Source organism: Anoplopoma fimbria, chromosome 15 (genome assembly GCF_027596085.1).
Source record: "Anoplopoma fimbria isolate UVic2021 breed Golden Eagle Sablefish chromosome 15, Afim_UVic_2022, whole genome shotgun sequence".
NCBI classification, from domain to species: Eukaryota; Metazoa; Chordata; class Actinopteri; order Perciformes; family Anoplopomatidae; genus Anoplopoma; species Anoplopoma fimbria.
Window position 1 is genome coordinate 21,935,639 of NC_072463.1, and position 16,186 is coordinate 21,951,824.

Consider the following 16,186-nt stretch of genomic DNA (forward strand, 5'->3'; position numbering starts at 1 on the left):
AAACTGCACAACGCCAATCTGATTGTGGCCAACGCGACTGGCGTCTTAACACCCAGGAAAGCAATCATGACTGGAAGCATTTAATCCCTCCTGTCCCACAGCCGGTAAATCTCTACACCAAACAGTGATTAAAAAAAGCCATAAAAAATCTCAGCTATTCTGAGACTTCCAGAGGTCTTGGAGAATAATGAAGCCTTGGGCTCCTCTCCTTCCTTCCTATCTTGACGTCCTGTCCCTCTTGTCCTTATTCCCTTTCCTCCTCATTCTTCCCTCCATCTTTCTATTCCCCCTGTTTTATCATACCTACAGATTCATACGGACTAATCTATACAATCAATACGTGAGCTGATTCAGAGAGATGACAGACGCGATCAATGATTTACCAAGAGCTCTGAGGTGCTGAGTACGTCCAGAGTGAGGGACTGGATCCTGGAGTAGTGGACTCCAAGCTCCCTGTGGATCCCTGAACATTCAATACAGGTGAGGATGCCCAGGTTGGTGGACAGCCACGTCGGGTCTGAGAAAGACGAAAGGAAAATTGTCAAGAGAGTGGATAGAAGATGAGGTAAACGAAACATTGGGAAAATGAGGGAGGAATGATTACAGGTGACACGCTGTCCTTGGGCAAAAACCACCAAAGCTAAAGTTATTTCTGCTGCACGTGAGCCAACTTTGATGTGTCCTTGTGGAAAGTGGTGTGCTCTGGAAATTTAATAGCTGCCTGGAGGGCTTTTTGCTATCTCACAGCACACAATGTCAGAGGAAAGTGACCAAGCTGAACTGTTTCTAAGTCTGGCCTAGATATTCGGTGTATGTGTGGACATATTGTGTGTGTATGCCATACATTGAAAAGTGCATACATTTCTGCATCAGGAAATTTCATGGGAGTTGAGAAATTTTTATGTATTTGAGGAAAAACTGATTTGAAAGTCATGACAGAATATCTACACGAAGAGGATCCAGCATTTTTCTGAGCCGAGGACTTATCATATCAAAACCATACCAGTCGAGTAGCTCATAACTATGCATATACATGACTGCTAACACCTTCCCAAAGCATACCATACATTTTAGTCTGATTACCAGGCAGCAAATTATTTCTGGAAACATGCTTCAAATAATCCATTACATTGTACATTTTGTTGGCTTTATTTTCTTACAAAGTAAGGAATTCAAAACTAAAGTTGAAGGATTTTAAAGTAAATAACTCGTGTTTATTTATCACTCTTTCACAGGATTTCTAGCCATAAATGAAAAATAGATTTTAACCCTTAGAACCGTGGATAATTACTGTTAGAATCTCATTATCATTGTTCCTGTCCCGCCGTTGTGAGATTTACATTATAAATTAAGTTTCCGCTGCTGTGTGTGTAAAATGTGCACAGCACAGCTCTTAATTTAGAAATGCACATATTGTTCCAGCTGCTGCAGGGTGGCTACAGATATTAAATTAACTCAAGGGACAGAATCCTTCCCACAAACCGATGTGGGTAACAAAAAGATCATCTAAATTGACATAATTTCCAAACCTCAGATTACAGTGACGCAAATGTGTTACAGTGTTACAATAATTACTGCATCTTAAGGTTGGAATATAGCAGTTACACGATAGTGTTAATCAGGTTTGGGGGAAGTACTTCATCTTTAGTACGGGAATACAAAGGCGCACATTATGCTAAAATCCTGGGTAAAACAATTATTTAAACATCATGAAATTAGTTTTGACACCGTGCTGTCAATCATTTGTCTCTTTTTTCCCCACTCACTGGGCGCCCCGCAGTCGCAGCACACGTCATTTCCCGTCATTCTCTTGACCTCTCCCAGGATCGCCTTGGTCAACTCCTGCACGATGTTGTTTTCTCCGACATGCTGGTCCCCTTTGAAGGCCTGATTCAACGCCTCCTCCTTACTGTTCTGTAGCACCGAGATCCAGCTGGAGGAGGGAGGACAGGAGAAGAGACGGGAGGGGCGTACAGGAGAAGTGAATGAAAATTTGAATAATTTGAATAATGACAGAGGAAGACGGAGAGGTAGAGGGAGGAGGAGGTGAGAGTTGATTGAGAGGTGGAGATGAGAGCAGGCGAAGCAGAAAGAAAGGTGAAGACAAGGAGAAGGGTGTTAAAAAGGGAAGAGAAGACGGGAGTAAAAGGCAGTTAATAGTCAGGAGGTGGAAGGTAAAGACAAGGCCAAGCATCTGACCGGGTGTGAGGTAGGAAGTGTGTGGAAAGTGGCCGAGGTGGTAAACAGGATGCACTTAGGCACAGAACTAAACACATGCACACACACACAAACACACAAACAATCACACAAAGGGAAGGAAGGAACATGCACTTACATCTGACAGTCCTGGTCGTCCTCTGCCTGAAAATGATACGTTCTGTCGTCTGAAACAAAAAAACAAATGTATGATACAACAGAAGGGAGAAGTGGGAAAGGAAAGAGGGGAGAACATGAATCAAAGAGCAGTGTAGACAGGAAAAAGCTCAGAGCGACTCCCTGCAGAGGGCATTAAAGTATCAGGTCACACCGAGGGTGAACTGCTGAACGGAAAACAGCTAAAACACTTTTTAAAGCCCTTATTTCTGTCTTCAGGTGTGAATCACTTAATAATAACCAAGTAGAACTTTTTTACACCAGTGAATCCAAAGAAACTGAAATCATGTTGTGTCTCCTGTGGCTGAAGCTTAGCTCCTCCAGCTTAATGCTATTATCTCTTACAGTTGTTTGGATAAACTGGCCAAATCTTAAGCGAACCTCAATATTAGTTACATCTCACAGTCCAGTCAGAAAAGACAAAAGCCTGTAATTGGCTATTGATTCAAGTCAAGTCAAATTTATGTATATAACGTAATTTCACAAATCACAGATTTGCATCAAGGGGCTTTACAATCTGTACAGCATACGACAGCCTCTGTCTTTGGACCCTCGCAGCGGGTAAGAGAAGACTAACAAAAACCTTCAGAAGAAGGAATGGAAGAAACCTCAGGAGGAGCAGAGTAGAGATCCTTCTTCAAGGACGTACAAATACAATATATGTTCTTTGTACAGAACATAGCAAGCAATATAATGAAATTATAACATTGCTAATCCACTTGACAAAAATCATACATAAAATGTGATTCCTTGTGGAAAATCCTGCAGAGTGTACAGTTTAACAAATGCTGTTACTTAACTTAATGTATTTGACAGAAAAGGACTATTTAGGGAAGAACACACTAACATAGTCAACGATTATATTACATCATAATCAATTAATTTGCAGATATTTTGGGGGATTAATGTCAATAGTAAAAAATGTCAATCACAATTCCTCAAACACTGAAAGAAAAGTAGTTATAGATTCATTTTCTGTCAACTGACAAAAGCTTTTTGTTCACTTTTAGCTGCCAAATGCTAGATTGAGATGTACTGGGTGTGTTAATATATATATATTTAAGAGTCGACTCTTCTTTGGGTTGCTGCTGCTTTCTAATAGAAAACATTTAAAATCCAACCTGTTGCACTACAAATCTTAAACTGCTGCTGTCTGGATGAATGGAGCTAATTAAAATGAGGCATTGAAGTGAAACATATACAGATTAGGGAGAGAGAAAACAGTGAGTACAGACAAAAAGGTAAGGAAAGTGACATATAAAACAAGAAGGCAAAGAGAGAGGGCTGAACTCACGGGATATGAGGTCGAAGCTTCTCTTCTCTTCAGGATTGTGTTTCACCTGGCAGGTGAGCAGGTTGAGTTTAGCTGGCGGCCGGTTAGCCTGACAGAGAGATGAAGAACAGAGAGGAATGACAACAATATAAATAAGCAAGAGTGTTGTGTTTAATCATATCTGACCGCTGCTGCAGCCAAATGAAACATGTGATAAGCTGCTACGTGTAAGATGAGCTGAGTCAGTGAGAGGAGTTGAGCGGGCCAGAGCTAAATCTTTATATGGGAATAAACACATTTCAGGTTAAAAGAGTCTCAGCTGAGGGAGATGTGAGGAGAATGTTAACTAGTGAACACGGCCTGCTGCTTCCTGTTAATGTATTCATGGTTAATGGGTGAAGATAATGTCCGGCTGAGGAGAACGACGCTGTAATGTGTGTGAGACTAAATGAAGCATGTATGGAAGAATGTGCACACGCATCTATGTGTGATTTGTTTTAATCACAACAACCGCGTAGATCCTGTCTTGTGTGACAAAAAGGCATTATTGTTTTCTTACTGTGCCGTGTGAGATGTTCAGGTACCCGTTCTTCGCTGTGCACTTTCTCTTCTGCCAAACTTTCCTCAAGCTATGACACACAGAAGACAGTTAGTTTTTAAGTCAAATACACAGTGAACTCTGAACTCAAAGAGCAGACACCTATAATAAAGTATTAAACATGATCACGTTATAATACAGAAAATCTGCATTAGTTATGACAAGCAGGCTGAACATTGCAATCATATCTTTAATAAGCCAAATACATCATGCGTTTTATATCATTGTAAACAGAAAATCTTTTGGATTTGGATGGTTGTTTGGTTAAAACAAGCAATGGGCTCTGGGGACTTATGCTGGGCACTTTTCACTAATTTGGGTAATTTATACTTAAAAAATAAGTATAAATTACTTAAAAATAAATCGACTTAAAAACTTAAAAATAAATCGATAAAGTGCGATTTAAAAATAAATCTTAAAAATAAATCGATAAAGTGCGAAAGTAATCAGCAGGTTCAATCATAATGAAAAAATTGTACATTTACAATCAGTTCCATTTCGTTAAGCTCGTATGAATTTTTTTTATTTAAAATATGTTATTGTAATATTTATAAAACAATTGTACAAAAGAAAACTCCTACAATTATTATGTACAATATTTTTGGGGGGACTTATTTAATCCATACATTGTTTCAACAGGATACAAACTAATTTAGTCACATGCCATAACATTAGCATAAAATCCAAAAGCAGTATTTTATGTGAGGGAAAAGAGCAAAAAAACAAAAATATCAGAAATAATAAATAAGTACTAATAAAATTAAAAGGTGGATGAAAGCTGATAGCGAAACAGTAAAAAGAGAAGAGAAACTACAGAGTATGTTATCATAATAGTTCCCCCTACTCTGCTTATGTACAGAATACTAGTATTTATTTCATCTACAGTACTACAACTGATCTTTTAAAGTTATTTCAGATACTCACCCGTCACTTTTTTTGTAAAGGTACCCGCTGCGCTCAGTGCCGTGCTCCTTGTTACCCCGTGGTTGGTGCAGGCTGTAGGTGGTGCTCTGCCGCACCTGTGAATCCTGGAAAAACACACACAAACCAACACAGACAAGAAATCAGAGCCTTTAAAAACATTTTTAAAAGCAAAAAGCAGGCACTGCATGTGGGATTTGCAAATTCAAATTGCAGTCGAGTGGGAGCCACTGAAGCGTTAAATGGCTCAGATTCACGCTTCTGAGTCTCCTGCTCCTCTGAGAATTTGGAAGCAAGAATGAACCGACGATAGATGATTGCTGCTGTGAGACTGACTTTTTTACACATGGGGATAAGAAAATAAGAGGAACTTTTACACCTCTAAATCAGAATCTGCAACAGTAGATGTCAAAAACCTGCCATTTTATTCTCACATGCCACTCTGAAAGGATCAAAAGATGAATCACATTTAGATTAAATCCCAGGATGCAGTTTTAACAGATTTAACTTTAACTAGAATAAAAATGAACCTAATTTTTATTTAGGTCTTCAGGTTTGACTGCAGTGTAAAATCAACCGCCAAAAAAAGGGACCAAACAAAGGCCAGATTTTTGTATGAGTGATGTAATTTCCTGTCTGGAAACACTACGGGAAACGGAGAGGAAGACTTCTGAAAGCAGGCTTTGACGGGACTTTAATGACTTTATTGGTGTGTGCTGTTATCAGCAGACAAACACACAGCCAACAGGAATGCAGCTCCAGCTTTTCTCATTTAAAAGTTGTTACAATAAAAGAAAAAGCACAACTAAAATGAATCAAAGCACTGAAACATGGCAATATATTGCCATACATATTTGAACAAAAAAATATGCTGCTGTAAAATAAAAGTTAAAAACTATTAGACTAGCACTACAACAAACAACCACAGAAATGTTTTTCCTTTTTTTTTTTTTTTTCTCGAGAGAATTCCACTTACTCTCCTGGACTTGTTTCACAAAAGACGGAGGCAGCGAAGGAAAGAAGAAAAAAATCATCAGGTGAGACCAGGAGCTGCTGTAGCCTGCAGCATATTTAATGGTACGCTAAGATCAGGACCAGGTTTGAATATAAATCAAATGCCCTCATCGGGTGGGGGTGAGAAAGTGGTTAATAGCAATGCATGTATGGTCCACAGACAAATTGAAGAAAGATATTTTATAGAAATTTGCCCTTAAAACAGCTGATATGGGGTAGTGTGGAAACAACCCCAATAGTCCTATTCAGGATTGTCTATATGAAATCTAATCTGATTTAAGAGCAGATATATAGGAACTAGGAATATTAAAATGTGATATCTCACTGACATTGAAAGGTCACAGAGGACCTTCAGTGCTCACCTCTTTCTGCTCCACCTGTAGCGCTGTCTTAAGGACGTCTCGTAACTGAGTCAGCTGCTTCCTCTCCTCATCCTGCACCTGCTTTATCTGTTATAAAGGAAAGATCGAGAAAACAGGAGAGACAGAACTGAGTAGAAGCACATGATGACGTTCATATGAAATAAATGTCACCGTCAAGTGGAGGAAAGAAGAAACCAATGCAGCTGGTTTTCTCACCGTGTGCAGATCTGTGGCCAGTTTTTCTATGGAGGGTTTCAGGTTGTCCACAGCTTTCAGACCATCTTGAAAGAAACTGAACAGGAAACATGTGAATATAACAAATCACGAACACACTAGCACCGCAGTGCAGCCAAAAAATGGGTCTGTATGCAAAGCCTTATATTGTAAAAACAGAGTCTTTTCAGGTCGAATAACAACATTGCATTATATCAAATCAAAAGCAAAACACATTTCTCTGTTTTTCATTTGTCTGTCTTACTTGCACTGTGCGTGGAAGTATTTGATTAGGTTCTGCAGCAAGTCCACGCCCTTCTTGATTTTGATCTCGTTGACTTTGAGGAGATACTGTAAACATATTGAATACAGATTTAGTCAGACAGGGTGAGGCCAGGTTCAGTCAGAGGAAAAAGGCAACTCAGACTCCATCTCAAACACATACATCCCTTTCATCTCGTATCCAGATGCTTCAAAGTAAAAGTCTTCATCTTTCAAGTAAACCTTCATTTAAATAAAACATCAAAGAGGTCCAGACCGCACAAATTCCAAAAAGGCTATACACCGTTTTTGAAATATACAACCTTTACCTAAGTTTGACAGATCTTTGCAGGACCTACTCAGTAAAAAAGTATTTTTTTCTCCAAACCTCTTCTACCTGTTAGACACAATTTCTGAAAGTAAGAGTTCCATTTTTAACGTTTTACAGTGCATATTCAATTTTACAATTAAACGTTCATTATAAATAACTTGTTACAATAAGCCATTTAAACTGCCATTGTTATGACATTGTGACTAACCTCACACATCTGCAGCTGGAAGAATCTCCTCTCCTTCTCCATCTCCTCAGCGATTTCTGCCCCGCTGATTTCCGTCCTGATCATCCCGTGCTGCCTCGCGTGCTCCTTCTTTTCCTTCTCTATCTTGGTGCTGGTAGGAAGTGACATCACAGGGGTCAAAGAGTACACCTAACATCCATGACAACACCATGAACATAGGAGGGGAAAAATGTGTGGTATGGTGTAAAATCAGCCCTGTTGCTATCCTGCAGATAGAGGGGGGGGCCTTGCTGGGGGAGCAGGTCTATGGTTTCTAATTGTTAGAGATGGTTAGAGTTAGCTTTCAGGTTAGAAATGACTGGGATTTAGAAGGTTAATGGTGTAACAGTAACGTTGATGTATCTGTTCAGGTATAAGCAGTCTTATAACTTCAAAATGAGACTCAAGAAGAGCTAAAGAAGCCTTGACAACAAACAGTCATCATGTATTTTAGAGTTTAGCATTTCCAGATGTACAATGTACTGAAATAAACACAATAAATTGGCCCATCTGGCTAATTGCACTGAAACAGTTGTGGAAAAAAAGTTATATGTTGCCTGGACCTCTTATATCAGAATTGTCAAGCGGGGTTAAACTGCACTAAGCTCATCAGAGCTTTTGGAAGGTGTCCAATGGAAAATACATAACTCAGCTGTCTTTATTCACTGAGTTACTGTCTGTTATAATTATTTCTATGATTTGTTGGGTAATCCTAAAGTGAAGGTATTACACCAAGAGATGATAAGGGTTAAGTTTTGGTCTAGGTTTTTAAAGGGATTGCACAAGCAAATTATATTAGTAGTTAAAGAATTTGATCACTGTTTCACACAACAGGTTACCGGTCAGTCAGTATTCTGGGCTGATTTTTCCCAAATACCACAAACTCTGCATTCAGCATCTCTTACAGGCAACATACACAACCGAGGGGAGGCACCAGACCATGCAACAGGGCATTCTTTTCCATATGCTGTGTTTTCTGACAGCATATCACCTACAAAAAGGATGCACTAGTTTGTTCCCTCCTCAGAGAGACGGGACGGTATGTCGCTTTCCGCAAGCTGTTCCAGAGCTGTTCAGCCTGGTTCATGTGCATCAAGACAAATCTCACTCCCTCATGTTCAACTGTGTTATCTGTTTGACCTGCAGCTCGGCTCAGTACAATGTGTGACGAAAACAAATACATACAAAAAGGTCATTCCATTAGAGGGAAAAATCAAAGTGAGGGGGCTGCATGAGCAATCTACTCAAACATATTGTAATAATATAAAACCACCAGCTAATCATAAAGGAATAAGCTACTAAAGGAAGGCATGTTATTTTGCTTTCTTGACGAGAGTTAGATGAGAATTACAGTGTTTTTACAAACAAGTTATAGCATGTTATTTAGTGAGCTTAATCTGTGATTCGTTGATTTTTGACAGAGCCAGGCTAGCTGTTGTTCCCTTATCTTTGTCTGTATGCTAAGCTAACTGTCTCCTGGCTGTAGCTTCATATTTAAAACAAAAAAATGCGTGGTAACTATGTTCTCATTTTACTTCGGCCAGTAAGCGAATAAGTGTTTTTTGAATTGTCAACCTATTACTTGAACATTCCTTCTAAACTGCTACCTTTATATCATGACTCATGATGTATCACAACTTTAAAAAAAGGAAGCAAAAGAAAAGTTCTTCCTCTGTATTATTGCTGTTGCACAATATCTAGTGTCATGTGTCATTTGGCATGTGCACAAAGGCTCTGCACGAATGCCAACTTTGACTTGAGGTTTATTTGTTTAAGGTCAATTTATTTTTCTCTTTATGCTTTTCCAAAAAACTAATAAAGCAGTTTTGTTTTTTACCAAGGTAATAGTCTTAGATATGGTCAGAAAGCCAGAGACAAATGGAGTAAGTTCCGACATACTTTAGTTTTGGTTGTATATTTGCTATTTTGCCAGTGCTTAAAGCCAAATTTCATGTCATTATGAGAAAACTGCTGGCCTTTGTCAGCACATGAATCTTAAGCCCTGACAGCGTTACAACATCATCAGAGCTGCAACTAATAGAGAGACACATGTTAGCCAGGCTGTTTGGCAGCCAGCCAAACTGACAGTTGTTCAACTGATGATCGAGCTGAGAATCCAGTCACTTTCAGTTCTCTCAGTTCAGGAAGTATTTCACGAATTGGGAAATAAAGACAAAAGTCACTGGAGTTTTTGAAGACACATTCTACATTCAGATACCTTGGAGTTATCTTTGATCAGGATCTGTCTTTTAACTCTTATATAAAACAGATCTCAAGGACAGCCTTTTTTCATTTACGTAACATTGCGAAAATCAGGCAAATCCTGTCTCAAAGCGATGCAGAAAAACTAGTTCATGCATTTGTTACCTCTAGACTAGTTTACTGTAACTCCTTATTATCAGGCTGCTCTCATAGGTCTCTTAGATCTTTACAGTTGATCCAGAATGCTGCAGCACGTGTTCTAACAAAAACTAAGAAAAGAGATCATATTACTCCAGTATTAGCTTCTCTGCACTGGCTCCCTGTTAAATCAAGAATAGAATTTAAAATTACTTTACTTACCTACAAAGCTCTAACTGGTCAGGCACTGTCTTATCTTAAGGAACTTATAGTTCCATATTACCCAACTAGAAAGCTGCGCTCAATCAATGCAGGGTTACTTGTGGTTCCTAGAGTATATAAAAGTAGGATGGGAGCCAGAGCCTTCAGTTATCAGGCTCCTCTTCTGTGGAACCAGGTTCTAGTTTCAGTCCGGGGGGCAGACACACTCACCACTTTCAAGAGCAGGCTTAAGACCTTCCTTTTTGATAGCGCTTATAGTTAGGGCTGGCTCAGGTTCGCCTTGGCTCAGCCCCTAGATATGCTGCTATATGCCTAGATAGCCGGGGACTACCTAGGATACACTGAGCTCCTCTCTCCTCTTCTCTCACTCCCTCTTTATGTATTAATCTCCTATTTATGCACATTACTGATTTTGCTTCTTCCCCGGAGTTCTTGTGCTTTCTCGCCTCGCAGGTTCCCAGGAATCGGTGTTATATTTTGACTGTCATCGTGCCACCTGCTGGCCCCTGCTGACACCCACTACTACTACCACTATCATTATTAGTCACATTACTATTATTATTGCCTGTACTATTACGCTTATTGACTTGCTTCTACCCTGGAGTCTTTGTGCTTTCTCGCTTCGCAGGCTTCTATAAATCGTGGCTGTACCTAGACACGTGGTCGTGCATCCTGCTACGGCCCTGCTGACACCGACTGCTACCACCATTATTATTACTAGTCACATTACTATTACCTGTACCATTAAGCATTTTAGCTTTACTTCCACCCTGAAGCCCTTTTTGCTTTCTCGCTCTGCAGGTTTCCATGAATCGTTGTGGTACCTGGACCGTAGTCGTGCCTCCTGCTGTGAGCCGACTGACACCCACTGCTACTTCGATTATTATTATTAATCACATTACTATCCCTATTTTCATAACTATAATTCTACTGTAATAATTGCTGCTGTTATTATAAGTAGTCTTATTATATGAATCATTTATGTCATATACATTGAATGTGTTGTATCTCTGTTATGCTGTTCATTCTGTACACATGACATCTATTGCATTCTGTCCATCCGGGGAGAAGGATCCCTCCTCTGTCGTTCTCCCAGAGGTTTCTTCCTTTTTTCTCCCTGTTAAAGGGTTTTTTTAGGGGAGTTTTTCCTGTGCCGATGTGAGGGAAGGACAGAGGATGTCGCATGTGTACAGATTGTAAAGCCCTCTGAGGCAAATTTGTAATTTGTGATTCTGGGCTCTACAAAATAAACTGAATTGAATTGAATTGAATTCAAATTTAGGAAAGATTTGTCTGATTTTAGTAATTAAAAACACTCTTCCTGAACCAACAGCCTTCAAAAGTGAGACAACACACAACCTTGAGACTGAAAACTGAATTCAAACGTGGGTGTCATATGCAAAGAGCTTGCAAACCAAATAAGGGAATCAGAAATCAATGCTGTGTTGAGATTTTTGTGTCTGAACATATAAAACAGCAGACAGCAGAGATGTCAGAGAAGACCAGAGGATCATTGATGAAGAAGAGCTGCAAGATAAAACGGCGTGTTTTGGTTGTTTTCCAATCAGGCAGAAAACTGGAATCTATTGACGGCTTCTGTTCTCCATCAATAGAGTCAAATCATAGGAATAAGTCGGGAACAGTCACATAGCAACCGGCTGGACTCTCGATGTCAGTACAAAGCCGGTACTGTCTGACCGAAACGGTTTGGAGAGAAGATGTATTACCCTTTCAGTAAAGAATGTCCTTTGCAGCTTGCAAAATATATGAAAGTGCCATAAAATGTCACGTGTTCTTTGCATGCACAATCACAAAGGTTTGACAGTGGAAATGGTGTCTAAATGAGGAGGTGGAGCGGTGATGGTTATTCACATTATCAAGGATGTGTTGACAGAGATTATCACAGGGGGGAGAGCGGTTAGTCAAGACAAGACACAAACTGCACATATATTTTAACATAGTCACTGAGTAGTTAAGACTATAGATTGATCTGCTGGTGAAATTTTAACTAATGATGACTGGGTCATGTTGCACACTTACCCAATCAACTAACAAACTAGTTCTATTTATGGAAAATAAATTAAAAGCTGTTGAGTATACACATAATATTTCTTACACTTTTGTTTCGTAGTCCTTCCAGGCTTTGTCAAAAGGCTTTTTCAGATCCTGTAAAAACAAGCAGAAAGCTTAAATTAAATCAACAGAAAATTACTCAACTTCATTTCTTGATATTACAGAGAGCTCTAGAACAGCTACTTAATGGACCATGTGGTGAGACAATTTTGTCAACTGTTGCAGAGTAGAGAATGAACTTTACTCTGCAAAACACAATTTTCAAATTAGATTCATTGTTTCAATTATTTATTAATAAAAAGCATTCTAGCATCACAAATGTGGAGATTTGCTTCTTTTTCTCTGTTTTATATCATTGCAAAGTGAAAACCTTTCGGGTTTTAAGAAGACACTTTGTGCTCTGGGAACTTGTCATCACTTTTTGTTTTTTTTACACTACGTTTAGGAATAACCACCACCATAAGGCAACCAGGAATTAAAATGATGTCACTATCTTCACTCTCACTGCTTACCAACTGTCACATGTTCAGAAAAAATACTTTTCCTACTCAACCACTAATGAGCAAAGCAGTGTGTGTGTGTGCGTGTGCGTGTGCGTGTGTGTGTGTGTGTGTGTGTGTGTGTGTGTGTGTGTGTGTGTGTGTGTGTGTGTGTGTGTGTGTGTGTGTGCGTGCGTGCGTGTTTGCAGGTGTGTGTTTTAACACGATATGACTCAGTAAGCTGAATCATCCTCCTCACAGGTGCAAAGCAGCCCACAGCTGTCTCAGCAGGGAGCTGGGAGAGGTAACTGTGGAGGGGTTTTCTGAAGGAAGCGAGCGCGTTGTAATTGTTTTTGGCATTTTTAACGCGATCCCTCTGGTCACATCGCAAAGGCAACGCTGATGTCTCATCATCATGGTTGTGCTTTCAACAGCTGCTAGAGCAACGTGCTTGATTAAACAACATCCCTAACACCGTGATGCTCATTAAACAGGGATTGTGACAAACAAAAGCAGACATTACTGGGTGCAATTGGCCGTGTCATTCCCTAGAAAATGCATTTCAGCAGAGCCAGGACGCCAAGAAAATCTCCTCAACAGCATGCAACAATAACAACAACAACATTCAACTAAAACATTTTTTTTCCAAAAACTAAAGTAAACACCTTCTGCATCCTGTTATGGGCAACATTTAAACCCTAAGCCGAACTCACATCTGACTTAATGTGCATTTCTGTCCATGAATGTGATAAGCACACAGATATATTCCGGTTTGGCTGGACAGACAGCTAATGGCTTCAGTTTTTTTGTTAGAGCTCCAGAGAGGACTGTGATCCCGCGGTTGACCTCCACTTCAACAGCAGAGGCTCAACCCGTTAGCCCACTACATCACAGTCTGGTTCACTGCTCCAAGCCAATGACCACTCTGCTATTCAGCCAACCAGCTCAAGGGCAGAAACCACTAGAGGAAAGAGAGCATAAAAGACTATAAAAATACAAAAAAACAAACTCAACACCAAAGTGAAAGATCAAGCCAGTGAGGAAAAAAAAAAACAAAGCAAACGAGGAAGCCATTAAAAAAAAAAAAAAAAAAAGTAACGTGGGTCAAGAGAGAGCCAGAGAGAAAAGAGAGGCTGAGCGGAAGGAAATGTCAGAGCCAGAGAGAGGAGAAAATGGTAACAATGGCTAAAAATACCAGAATCAGGCTTTGCAGGGCTGGGAATGGCTGTGCAGAATAGGCCAAGGCACGGGGCAAATAACTCCCAGAGAGACCGGCGAGCTCTTAGCGTCCTGGTTCCCTGTCTGGTTGAGTCCAAAGGAATGTCATGCCCTTGACAGTGGCCTCCATCGGCAAATGTATCACCTCTTCCTACCTACGACCACACAGGTCGTACACTCAGGAATAGCACTTCCTGTTACACATTCCACACACCTTTTCCCACTGCAGTAGTGAATGGACTTAAACTGGTCAGCAGTAGTGAAGGCAGAGTTTAGTTTGGATCTGTAGCACTTTTGCATTTGAACAGCTATAAGAATCAGTTCATCCACATTACAAAAAAATAAACACTTTGTGAAAAGGCTTTTTCTGTCCAATTTAATATCACGGAAACCGAAACATCGAATTGTTGTAATTTATATCTTGTCTGTGTGGTAAATATCGAGGACATTTTTACCAGATTTTGCCATTACATTTTTTAGATGTCCTTTTTCATGCCACAATATATCACCGTCATATTAGGAGTGGAGGCAGAAAAGAAGGCGACTAGACATCCCAAAACCTGAACAAATAAAACAAACATCTGCAAGGCTAGCAGTAAGTGTGATTTGTTATAATTAATAATATAATTTTATATTATTAATTAAATTTTTTTTTTTATAATTTTGACTGAATCTGAATCTGCTACTTCTGCTGTTTGCAAATCCCTGGTTCAGTAACTTGAAAAACTACTGATGCTGCTGATGTCTTAGTTGATAGAAGAGTGTGCAAGCCAATGAGGAAAAGCCTCGATTCATAATCTTCTCTTATCTCAAATCTCACTCAGCGAGCATGAGAAAGGATGCAGGACCCCAAACTCCCCCTCCTCACACTCCGTACTTACAAAAACACAATGGCAACTATCCAAACACTGTAGCTGAATAGTGATAAGCTGATATGACTCATGGTGGGTTAGAATCACAGACTGGTCAATGAGCAGAGGACGAGCGGGTCGGCTGCAGGCATGACATCATGCCGGCATCCATGCTGAAAGTCCGCTGTTAGCAGAAATGTTTTGTGGACTCAGCACTTTCCATTTTCACCCTGACTGGAGTGTGTGTTTATCTTCAGTAAAAACACCACTGGGTCTTCCAGGGACCCCACCCCAGCCTTTTAATGCGAGTGCTGCACTAACTGAGCTGTGTCCTGAGTAAAGTTAAATATTTATGGCAAACAAAAGCTTTTTGCAGATATTTCACAGAAACCTTCGGCTATGAAAATACAAATTCCCCTCTGTGGTGAAATGACCATGGGGTTAGACGAGGTGGAAAATGGTAGATTTTTATCTCAGTAACAGCAGTGACAGGTTGCTAGGTGGTAGCCCTCTAATCACAGAGCCATTAGAGGCTGCCTCCCTCGGGGTTAGTTCATCGCACTCATTGCCAAAGACGGCACCGGTAGAATATTAACAAGCTCGGAGGGAACAACGGCCACCAGAAACCCATTAAGTCCTGAGCTAAATCAAACAATAGGACTGGCGGCTATTTTAGCTGCCACATAGCTGCAGTAATTGCAGAGCATTTAAAAGATACCAGATTGCTATTTTATGCATTGAAGGGAAATTAAATATTTGAAACGTACTTTTAGACATTTATATGCAGAAGAAGCATCTCAACAGGTATATAAATATATACATGTAGAATACTGACATCTATTCAATTTGTATTTTATCATTATTTCACACAAAAATCGTGTTTTGATTTGTGAACCATGAAACACACACTCGTCATCAACGTTGATACTAATTTCTCTCAATAGACTCTTTTGAATACACTCCTATTTAATGAAATTTATATAATCCAATTACTTCATCCTACTCTCTTTCCGTCTCTCACTGCTGTCTAAGCAGCCTTTCATGCAGGTCTGTACTTCTTCCTGCTTCCCTCTCTCCTAACAGGAAACTTCCCCCTGGAGAGGACAGGAGTGAAGAAGCAGGATAATGACAGAGGAGGAGGAAGATGATGAAGGGGAAGGGATGGACAAGGGGAAAGCCTCGGGCTGTGGAGGTGAGCAACAGGTTAGGAGACGGGTGTAGTAGTGAACAAAGACAAGAAATAACCCATCATTTCATTTCTAGATGTCTTTTTTCTCTCCCTTCTCCTTTATGTGCTTTATGTGAGGGTGTGTGTGTAAATGTGTGTGTGTGTGTGTGTGTGTCCTGAGGTATGAAATAACCAGCAGCTCATTAGCCACCATGTCACTGGGGTGATGAGAATCATCAGAGGGCTGATGAGCAATAAGTGGG

The 16,186-nt window shown here is 40.0% G+C and overlaps 1 protein-coding gene across 1 annotated transcript in view; it reads right to left on the reverse strand.

The window, feature by feature from the left end:
- The window catches only part of asap2a (ArfGAP with SH3 domain, ankyrin repeat and PH domain 2a), a 53,135-nt gene that overhangs the window by 10,555 nt on the left and 26,394 nt on the right, over positions 1-16,186 (reverse strand). The window contains exons 5-15 of the mRNA XM_054613626.1: positions 12,251-12,300; positions 7,555-7,684; positions 7,020-7,105; positions 6,758-6,833; positions 6,542-6,628; positions 5,169-5,272; positions 4,206-4,275; positions 3,668-3,755; positions 2,336-2,384; positions 1,767-1,933; positions 384-517 (exon numbers count right to left, since the gene is read on the reverse strand). Of these exons, the coding sequence (XP_054469601.1) occupies positions 384-517; positions 1,767-1,933; positions 2,336-2,384; positions 3,668-3,755; positions 4,206-4,275; positions 5,169-5,272; positions 6,542-6,628; positions 6,758-6,833; positions 7,020-7,105; positions 7,555-7,684; positions 12,251-12,300 (1,041 nt within the window). The remainder of the gene's footprint in view (positions 1-383; positions 518-1,766; positions 1,934-2,335; positions 2,385-3,667; positions 3,756-4,205; positions 4,276-5,168; positions 5,273-6,541; positions 6,629-6,757; positions 6,834-7,019; positions 7,106-7,554; positions 7,685-12,250; positions 12,301-16,186) is intronic.